Here is an 11,799-nt window from a genome sequence, read left to right on the forward strand (position 1 = left end):
ATTCCAGTATCTTAAGGGAGTGTACAAAGAGACCACGTCACGACCCATCATCCTAAAGCAAGTTTGTATACCAATGGTTTTATGTCATAAACCTACATATACATTTCAACATCTCAAACTAGTTTTCCGCTCGGCTTTTGAAAGAACTTCACTTCATGTGAGGTTGATGAATTTTCTCCCATACGGCTTTGTCAAGTTATTGACATGATTTGTTTGAAGTATTGCATTCCAAGAAATGTATTTCGTTCATGAAAGACCTTTCATCCTTGGCGATATCCAAGCTAGTATGCTTCCTTGTATCGGTTCCTTGTCCTGATAGATAATATCAGACTTTCTCTATGGTCTACAGGCATTTTCAGATAGTCACTAATCAGTCAATCGAACAGAAGTGAGTGGGGGAGAAAGAGAGAGAGAGAGAAAAAAAAACTGAAAATGGCATGAAAACGTTTCATCCTGCCAGTATGTGAAACGAATTTCGTCGCCAGAGAAAGGTATACAAGCGAGTGCAGAGTGAAGAACAACCAAATTCTAAAATGTGTGATTCTCACACGTTGAGGGCAGCAAACAGTAAATTTGCTGTTTTTGTATGTAGGAAGAAGACAATCTCTTTGGAAGAAGAGCGATGCCAAATTTGATCAGCATCATTCGAGCAATTTGATTGGGTGAAAGTCATGCAATGCATTCTTTCTCTATTGTATAACAAGCCGAGGCTGGGGATTTCCCGAAGGTCAAATTGTGACGTAAAAGAAAGGGCGCATCCTAAAAGAAAGCGGTACGCTCCGCGTGTGTACTACGCGCAGAACATTTTGTGATGCGCGTATACTGTCTTTGGTCTATACAACAAGAATATATAAAAGCTAATGATAAAACATGCATTATACAACTGTAGATAGGTCTGCTCCAGTGATTGACAATATTGCAAAAAGTTTACTCTAGATATAATGTTTAAATCAGTGCGACGTGCGGTGGTTCAAGGGGTTGAGAAGACATGGCACACCTTTGCATCACACGGAGAAGGGCGAGGAGACCAGCAGTGGGATAGCGAGACAAATCGCTACAAGAGGGAAATCCTCATAGCTGCCAAGGACCTCGCCGTCGGGACGGACACCGAGACCATGTGCGAGGCCATAAAGAAGATCGGCCATTTGGCTTACTGCGGTGGGTGTCTCCTTTAACAGATGTAGGGAGAGTTTTGGGAATTACGACCTTTTTTCTTTTTCTTTTTTTGCAATTATGAATGTCAGCAAACGTGAGAATGACAGTGTGAGTTGTGAGAGTGTTTTAAGCGATTGCGACAGCTAGTAAAAGTGCTTGGAGTAGGGATATTGGGATATTCTTATTATTACTTAGTGCAGATCGGCTAGAGCCTGAAGAAGATCCCCTCTGCCCCAATCCGTATGCCAAATTTGTGAATGTCCTCCAAGTGTGGAGATGGCGGGGGTGTCAACGCGATTTTCAAATCTGTGTAAAAAAAAAAATAAATAAATAAAATGATGTTAATGGGCGTGGATATAATGCCTGAAAACTCCTGGAAATACACTGTAATTTGAGTGTTATAATTAATGGCAAGTAGAGTGTGAGACTGATCATGTTTAAGGTAGCCTATAAAACACGGTGATTGATAGTGATTAGCATAATGTGAGTAACGGGATGTGTTTGTGTGGGTCCTGAGTGAAGACCTATGAATGTCGAGCATTCAGTTGAGCAGTAGTCATGACAGCGATATGGGCCCCTTATTTAGCTGAGCGTTTGAATGATTGGTGTCAAAGAAAGTGTTGGCTGTATACACTTGATGAGAACTTCTGGCGTCCAGTTGCATGCAGTAAATTGCTAATTGAATGGGTCTACTTACAGTACCCTTGCTTACCATTCACGATGAAATTTGAACTGCGAAGGAAGTGCCCGTCTGATTTCGTTCAAGTCGACCTACCTTGTTAAATGACCAGTAAATAGTAACAAGCTGTATTCAATTAAATACGAGCCTATGACAAGACGTCTTAGAGCATTCCCAGATACTAGTAGTCGCCAGCACACAATACATCTCCTCAATAATGTTGGTTTGATAACCTCAATGGCGGATCAAGGCGGGGGCGCATCGGGCGCCCCCTATTTGTCTTCTTTCTTTTTTTAAAGAAAGAAATAAAAAGAAAAATGGAGGGGGTGCGTGCGCCCCCCCCCCCCCCCCCCTTTGCGGACTTCCCGGACCTCTAAAACAAAACAGTCGGCATGATCGTATAAGAGTGCGTGTGGTAAATTAATGGACTTGGGAATGAATTTGACTTCGACTAGCTGCCTTTTCACTCACTCTTTTTCTCGCTTCGTTCCTTTCTTTCTTTCTTTTTTAATAGGGGGTCCGGATGCTGCGCGCTGCGCAGGTACATTCCTCGAGACTCTGGTGGGCATGCTTATGGAGCGCGAGACGCCCATGCCGGTACGAACTCAGGTCGTCCAATCGCTGAGCGAGATCTACCGTGGACATCGCGACCATACCAAGCAGTTTCGTACACTGGGCGTCATCTCCATCATTGCCGACATCATCAGGATGTACAACGATTCGGCGCTCCTGCGTTGGTGTTGCTACACACTATTCACCGTGTGCGCCGGGTCGCTCCGCAACGTGGCGCTCGTTGAGGCCGAGGAGCTCAAGGAGAATTTCTCCGTGCTGGCGCAGTTGTCGTGGAAAGGCTGGCCCCGCAACTACGCGCAGGGGCTCTTGCTGATAATAGGATACGCGCAGGAAGAAGATTTCGAAGGGGCCGGCGCGGACGACGGCGATGCTGAAGACACGAGTAGCTATCCCATGGCGCTTCAGGCGATCTTTAGAAAGGGACGACGGACGGGTGAAACAAGTTTCTTTAAGAGAAACTCGGTGCTTTCTTGACCATGTGCGATTGCATACCGTGAAGGTTCGGATACCTTCAGTATCTTGAGACCCGTTCAGACAACTGGCTCGAAATGACCTATACCTCATACATCATTGTTGAATCCAAGTAACTTGGCATCGTTTATATTAAAGCTACCTGACATTTTTTCGACGCTGACGTAATGATATGGATCATGAAGAAGAATGATTAGAGGCAAATATTAGGATTCTTCATGGGGGGTCATTAACAAAACTGGCCGTTAATACTCTTTTTCTCTCAAATACCCCAATTTACTTCAACGCTTGCCCCCGACCCCCATATACACAAAAAGCAGACGCTTTCAATGAGAAAAACGTGATATACGGTAGACGTTAGTTAACCAACTTCTATGATATGGAGAACGTGCTAAAAGAAAGGCACAAAATGAGTTGGAGGAGGGCAAACGAGTCTACAGAGTGTGTTATTGGCTCTTTCAGCTCGCAAATTTGGAGATTTGCAAGTTTTCCTACAGTACTTTTATTACTATAATCATTACATGTAGACTTTGTTGGCAACAGAACGTTAAAGGGTTTGTGATCCAGATACTTACCCCAAGACTTGCCCCAAATCGTACTACATGACATGGCTTGTTACCAATTCGATTTGGCCACATTCGTAATTCAGAGTGTGAATAAACTGTACGATACAAGGAACATCAAGGCAGAGCAAATGCTATGCCGGTTTTATGTCCAAAATGTAAAAAAAAAAAAAAAAATGCATGTTATAGTCCTACTGTTTTTAACTTGTTAACAAAAAATGAACTGCCTATACATGTACCACCATGTCCCTAGGCAAGGGCCGTGTAGTCAAACATCAAAGGCGTTATGTTAATGTAACTACATACAGTCTTCACGAACGCGACGATGTTCACGTGATTTTGATGCAGAAAATAGATGGGAATTAAGGCATTGACACCTTTTTGGTCTAGTGACGGATATTTTCCGGCATGAACATTATTATTGGGTATACAGATACGAGAAAAGTGAATTCAGCGTAAACTCTGTGTATGGTTGACACGTACACACACGCAACCACGCAACATCACCATAGACGGGTACACACACATGCCATAGCAAATAACAAATAAATAACAAATTGCAAATAACAAATACAGTAAATAACAAATAACAAATATCTCGACGCTGCAAGCCTGCGATGTGAATTAGAAAAGAATTTATTTCTCTCTTTTTTTTTCTGATTATGTACAACTGTTTGATTACTGGCAATGTCACTTCAACTATAATTTCATAACTATAGATATGATGAAAATAATAATACTTATTGTCCAAGGCAATGAACAAAGCTGTGGAAAGCTATCAAGCTCTTCGAGCAAAACAGACTACACATTTAAACGAGCGCAAAAGTACGGGGGATGAAAGGACGAGAACTATAATTACAGTACATGAGTCATGCGTCTGAAAAACAAAAAACAAAAACAAAGAAATGTTTCAGAAACATTTCCACATGATTTGTTAGACCCGCGGTAACCAACTTTTCAGAGCGAACTGAGAGCAATGGCAGCCTTCGTAAATGATGTCTTCATAACGCTATTTCACTCACTATTTGACAAATTATGAACATTCGCTGCTGCCACAGAGAGACCAGGGCCCCATTACATAAATCAGTACAATAATACACGGGACTCCTCATTAAAAATTGATATGATAGCAACTTGCTGGAATTGCAAATGTCATGGTAACAAGAATCCAGCTTCCTGATTGGTTGTTGCTATGGGAAGTTGCCATTCCAGCAAGAGTTGCCACCCTGACATCTTTTATAAAATGGGGCCCAGAACACGCTCTATCATCTCACGGATATAGTTTCGTAGCATGGTTCTCCTGAAGCTCATATTCAAATGGTTAGAATTTTAAACATGGCAGTAAGACTGGTAATCACTTAAAAAAAGGTGCAGGGTTTGGATTAGACAAAGATTACAAGAGTTAATGTCCTATCACGACCACTTTCTCAAAATGTGTGTGCCATTGCATACACCATATGGTTGAGGCTGTGATGGATTCTACAATCATCATCCAAAGATATAGACAGACAGACAGACAGACAGATAGATAGATAGATAGATAGATAGATAGATAGATAGATAGATAGATAGATAGATAGATAGATAGATAGACAGATAGATAGAGTGATTCATTGAGAAAAGTGAGAACAGAGAGAGAGAGAGAAGGAGGAAGAGAGGACCATTAATTTTCATCTAATAATGGTAATCATTTACACTGAAATTTCTCACACCACCCTGAAATTACTACGAGCTTTCATCCCATATAGTTGAATCTCAGGAGGGTTATTGCCTGCGAGTTTGATTCACCAACATGGTTGCATGTGGTGGATAGTATGAAAATATCTATTCCTCAGACTAGTGAAATTACCTTAGTTGTATGAGGGCAATCTCTTCTAGTCAGGGCTAGAATTCATAAGAAACACCAAATGTTAGATGAAGATCAAATGTTAAATTAAGATAACCTCACTCCTGAATAAAAAAGAAATCCCAGACTTTGTTTTTTTTTTTTGCTTTATTTTCACCGAGTAGTCAGTGTTTTCTTGTGTGTCAAGTGAGACAAGACCTCGCTTTCTTCCAGTTTTATGTCTATATGCTTTACTCTCGAGCTTTCATCTTCAATCCACTTCAAAGTATTAGTCATTAATAAAAGCTGCATAAATCATACTCATGTACAATCGGGACTTTTTTTTTCTAAAACAGAAAATAAACATCAAACATCAGTCTAAGAATTCAACTCAACATCATGTTCTTCCTCGCATGAGGTATAAAGCCGCATTCAGTGTAGTGCATATCATACCTAAAAAGAAATTTATGCTGACAAAAAAAAAAAAAAAATACGAACAGAAAGCATAAACACATGTGATCAGCAAAATTTTAACAAAAATAAGGCATTTTACCAAATTTAGTACTTTCTTCTTAACAGAGAGAAATATTCCATGTACAATTATATCAGACTACCAAACTTACTTCATTCTATAAAACTGAAGCAGAAAATACTCTCTAGATGCTATCTACAAGTGTGCTAATGAGAAGTATAAAGAAGAAGAGTGAGGGGTAGATATCACAATGACTGGTATTGCATAAACTCCTTCATACACTTTACATTTTGAATAGATTTTAATTCTTAACCAAGACCATTTGTTTCCATGTGCTAAATACAAGATACTACCTTTTCTTGGGTTCAACAGTGGCCCTGAAAAAAATTACACACAAAACAAAAACAAAAACAACAACAACAAAAACAAAAAAAAAAACACCCTTAAGCTATGCTAACAAGTCATGTCTTTGGCCAATTAATGGCCCAAATTTCAGGGTCAAGGTGGAACTACTGAACTTACAGTCTTGTTCACCATCAAAATGCACAAAGTATACACAAAACCTAGAACATTGGAATGAATATCAGTAGCAGAAAAGAGAGATAATCAAACAGTGTGGACACAAAGATAGATACTGAAGAAGATGGTTACTGCCAGCACACAAGGGCAGTAAAGCTCTGTGTGTGTGTGTGTGGGGGGGGGGGGGGGGTTGAGGCATGTACGTATTAGCATAATGGATTCTCTCTTGTGTTAATCTATAAATGTTCATCTGTACAAGTATCTAGTTCTATCCAAATAACCTTTCTTCATAAATGATGTTGTTCTCAGAGTAGGGAACTAAGAAAATTAGACCTACAACATCTGAACATATTTCCTCACTTTCTCTTTTAAATCTCTAGTTGCTGTCCTTGTTTCATCTTTTATCATTGCCAAGAGTCAACCCTGCTACTGTGTTGCATCAAATTACACAGATGATGCACATAAGCATTGTGCAACGATTAGTTTTTACTGCACAGTGGTGTCATGCATGCATGATGTATGGAGGAAATGCTCCTCAATAGTCTACTTTTATACTGCAAGTTAGAGGGAAACACGACTCCTACATGACTTGTACATTGATCTACAAGTTTCAGACTTTTCAATGAGATAGAACGATGGCAAATGCCTTTAAGTACATTGATGGACAGGAAATCTACATCAAAGTGATAGAATAGAAGATAATAATATTGTCACACAAATCATCACAGGATCTGAGAGATGTGTGTTATGTAAACATGCTTCAACATCAAAAACAAACATAAAGTCACCAATTTACAAGAAAATAAGAGTTGAAGAGTCCTTATCACCTATAATGATATGTAAGTACTTTAATAAAGCATATTCCATGCCCATGAAATTTTGATGACGATTTTGATGGTTGTTTAAATGTAATTATCCACTTGAAAACGATGATACTTGTACTCAGAACAACTAATTCCAGCATGTGCAGGACCTCCCATGCTTGTACCGATTGCCTCAAGTCAAGTGCATGTAAATGAAAGCACTGCCTGCTGTTACTAATGCTCAGTAAAGTCAGGGAGAACAAGGCTGTTTGCAATATAAAAATACTGCTTTAAATACCGATCTCTTGCAGACAAAATTTTCACCCAAATTTGTCTGAAAGGTTATTTTCTAGAATTCTAATATCTCATAATTGTGCACAAACTATAAACAGGTTTGTCAGAGAAAGCAAGATAATAAACTTTTTCTCAGTCTTCCTGTCAATATGAAAAGAGGGAAAAATGCAAACCCAAAATAAAAAGAAAAGTTCTGTCATGGAATTTTATCTACTCCTTGAGTTGTTTCAAGTTACCTATCAGTTCACTATAAATGTAAGCCAACCCCTCTGATCCCTCACCCATTAAGAATGGGAATATCTTGCAAACATTATTACTACCCTGAAGCAATTTAAATTGAAATCAAACTTTTCTACAAATCCTTACAACATCTGAGATTTGACCTGTAAGGATATTCCAATATGAGGAAGTACCTATACAGGTGTTTTTCATGGGTTCATATTCACATTCCATGTAATGACAAGTCTTCTCCCATCTTGGAAAAGATTGTCCTAATCCTGTTGCACACTGAGTTATTCTAGATTAAAGGTCAGAGATTCAAATTTATATCTCTGAATGCATGATTCCGATTGGCTACTTGCCAAAGCACTTTTGATTTCAAAACTGGCCAACAATTGAAAATATCTTCACAATTAGATCTTAACGAGAAATTTTGTTGACCTTTCATTGCAATTATTGTCAAACCAATTTCAAATGGTCTCCACAATGAGGCAGTATCATATATTTAAATGCAGCAATGAATGTCAATGACTTCACTTTTTCCAACTGAGTACAAGTGTTAAAAAACCAACGTAACTTTGCACTAGCCTACTCGTGTTCCTCTCGGTCACTTTTAAAAAAGACATCCTGTATGACTGACACTTGTGTAGACCAGTTCAACTGGGTAGAACATACTTGTATACACTGCAAATAATTATATCTTCTGCCTTCAGATAGTCTTCTTACAGCAAAAAACAAAAACAAACCCAAACATTGTATTGCCCATCATATACTCAACTCACACTCCACTGATATTGGGCCTTAGATTGCAAACAAAATGATCATGATGATGAGTTTTGAATATCTGCCAGGCCAAGAAGTAAAGAGGAAGTGCTCAAAAGAACTAAGTGCATGTTTCTATCACTCAATAAGGGGTAGTGGGAAGCTAATACAACTACATGTTTTGAGTAGCAGTGAACACAAACAGCCATATCCAAGTTTCTGATTTATACCAGAGTATAATATCTTGTGCAATTCAACTGGACATTATCCATATCACAAATTGTTCTGTCTTTAATGAGTCAGATATGTTGGTTTGTTTACAGAAAATGTACATGACTTGGCTTTGAAACAGAATGCATCACAGCTATCTACCATTAACCATCATAACCAATAGCTTTTAATAATAATCAAAGTCAGGCATTGGGGATGCAATTGACCAATCAGATATAGTAACTGATTATAATACTTTATAGCACAAGGGGCTAGTGTACTTTGTGTATGTACAACAAACAAAATGAAGTGTGAAGTACGAGTCCTACAGACACAGTAGTAAAGATCTTAAAGCCCAAACAAAGTTCTGGTACGCCTGCAAAAGTTGTCAAATTTAACTCCCAAATGTGAACGTATGCCTAGGAAATGTGCAGAATAACGCTGTCATAACAAGATATTCGATGGGTAACGATGAAAATGCGAAATATTAACCAAAAAAGTTCAGTCTCAGAACTTACCCGAACGGGGTCAGGCTAAACTCGGACTCGGGGATAACTCGGCCTCGCTTTGACGGCGGGATGAGTTGTATTGGTTGTGCCTACTCTGGATTGTACAGTGTTGTACTATGGGAGCAGCCTATATAAACTACATTGTAGCGCTTCGCATTCTGGCTACTCGCAGTAATGGTCGGAGTTGTTACAACGCGCGCATCAAAAACCTCTTTGGCGCGCATGCAAAATTAGTGTGCGCCTATCAAGCACCTCTAAAAACAATCAAAGACGCTTGATAAACAACAACAAAAACTTCAAAGACCGTGCGTCTCAGCAACTGAGGTGATGTGCGTATAGGCTTGCACCATTTGTTTTGTACAGGATTAGTACGCACTTTCCTGTCTGTTCAGTTAGGCCTCGTTTGGTATCATACAGTAGAATATGGCGATCACGAACTACGTGAAAATTGTCTGAAATAGGGTCAAGTTTTCCTTGAGACCGAGTTAGTCTGGAGCCTTCTGGAATAAAAGTCAGTTTTCCGACTTTTATTATTTTTCTCAAAATACTCCAAAACGACTCATCATTCCGGCAAACTGCGTCAGTCAGGTAAGTTTCTTTGTAGACTCTTTCTATATATTGCAAGCAAATATGAAAACGGGTTCTCATGCCCTTACCAGAACTTTGTTTTCACTTTAAAGGCACATGGTCCTGGTGGTTTAGTCGAATGCGTACGCAGGCGCACGGCGCAAGTTTCCTATAGAGACCTACGCTATCGACTCCTCTTTAGCGCTTACACTGTGACCCACTTCCCCGAGTCCGAAGAAGTCTGATCCAATGTAGTCAGTGGTCCAATCACAGTTCGGCTCATGATTTGGCTGAGGAGGATGACAACTTTAGCAAACTTCTTTTGTGATGTCATGATAAGAAGCACATATGCACGCACCCTGGCATTACTACAGACTGCGCAATGCGCAGAGAAGACAACGAAGGCAATGTCACTTAGCAACACCTACGCACTTTACTCTTGATGACAGCTCAACTTCGGTAATCTTCATATCAATGCTAACGGTGATCGGCAGTATCATCAACAGCGCCCTCTACACTACCGGGACTATGCGCCTTTAAAATCTCTCATATGTTCACCTGCCACTCATACTGGTATTTACCATCAAAAGGAAAATCTATTACCACTGCATTAACATACAATTGCTTCATTTTTAAGGATAGGGGTCTGCATCTCCATCTGACAAAAGACTGTTGTACAAAAACTCTGCTTTTCTATTGCATGTTTGAAATCTCACAGTCCACTGTGCATGAAACCTGCTCCTAATCAATGAACCATAGAGCTGGGTCAGTTAGCCTCAAGTCAAGGCTATTACATCAAAAAGTGAGGTGAAAGTGTGGTGCACAGATTGATCAAGGCACTTGTTTGTTTCAGCTAATTACACAGCAGACTCTGTGAGTGAGCACATATGAGATGTGCAAGCTAGTGATTAACATAACTGATGCACAGAGCTAGAGGATTATTGACAATCAGGTATACCTTTTATACACATACGAAATTAGTAGATGAAATAAGCATGTACGAATGGAGCTGAAATTTCAGAAGTATATTCACATATATATGTATTCTATCTATATGTACATGTAACTGAAATGAGAAAAAAACACTGTTTGATCATAGCTATGATTCCTAGAATAAGAAGTGGAACTTTTCAATCAAGTGGACACAAATCTACATATTATTCAGATATGATCATCTGTCTTCCAATCAGCAGATCACAAGTTCAGTTTATTAACATCTTTTTAGAGGAATGATGGGAGGATGAATAGATGGAAGACCTCATGCAAAGAAAACTGTAAAGAAAACATAACAAATCTGACTGCAAAACTGCATTATTCACTGGAGTGGCAGAGACTGAAAATCAACAGATATTAATTTATCTTAAGGGACTGCAACAAAACGCGAGTAATAGTTTGCTCTTTAGTACATCATTTTGTGCAAAGCTGACGAGATTTGAAGGAAGGAAATTGATCACTTAAACCTCATTTAGAATCATTGTGGTGGAAGTGTAGTTGAATGACTCTCGATTTTCATTGAAAGGTATACTGCCATCATGATAGAATTTTTTCTTGATCTCATCCTCTACAGGCAAGATATATTAATCATTTACATGTGTCATGTTCATGCAATCAAGCCAAGTTCTTTTTAACAGAGAGACTTGACATTCATGGTTGCCAACAAAATTGAGGCATTTCATCCTAAAAAAAAAGAGGTATTTGTAAAGCATGCGTTTTCAAGCATTGTAGAATACAAGAATGCGTAAGAAATCTTTAGTACGCACCAGATAATTACAACAAAAACATTTCTAATACCTGGTAGTTATGTGTACATGTAGCTACATAATATAATATCTATTTAGAAAAATGCTTCAGTGTGGTCAGAGATTTACATTATTTATTCATATTCTAATTTAGTAATACAATTTTATCTCCACTCAGCAATATGGCATAACTACTGCTTTCATACAATCAATATCTTTTCACTTCTTAAAAGCAAGCAAGCCAGCATAAAATCTATGAAAGAAACTACAAACTATGCAAGCGTGCACTTTTCAAAGTTTAGCAGAAATTAAATGTCGGTCTTCCATACTTCCTCTGTAAAAAACCAATGGCATTCAATGCTACGTGTACATCACTTGACGAACAGCCACATGCTTTGGTATGAGACTAGTTACAGAGATGTTGTTCTCAATATTGGAG

The 11,799-nt window shown here is 39.0% G+C and overlaps 1 protein-coding gene across 1 annotated transcript; it reads left to right on the plus strand.

Moving 5' to 3' along the window:
* Nucleotides 1-882: 882 nt before the first annotated feature.
* Nucleotides 883-3,556, plus strand: LOC140232305 (armadillo-like helical domain-containing protein 2). Its single transcript, XM_072312433.1, has 2 exons — nt 883-1,158; nt 2,349-3,556. Exons 1-2 carry the CDS (start codon nt 942-944, stop codon nt 2,879-2,881), a joined length of 750 nt encoding a protein of 249 aa, XP_072168534.1. The 5' UTR covers nt 883-941; the 3' UTR covers nt 2,882-3,556.
* The last annotated feature ends 8,243 nt before the right edge of the window (nt 3,557-11,799 follow it).

This window comes from Diadema setosum, chromosome 8 (genome assembly GCF_964275005.1).
Source record: "Diadema setosum chromosome 8, eeDiaSeto1, whole genome shotgun sequence".
Lineage (NCBI taxonomy): Eukaryota > Metazoa > Echinodermata > Echinoidea > Diadematoida > Diadematidae > Diadema > Diadema setosum.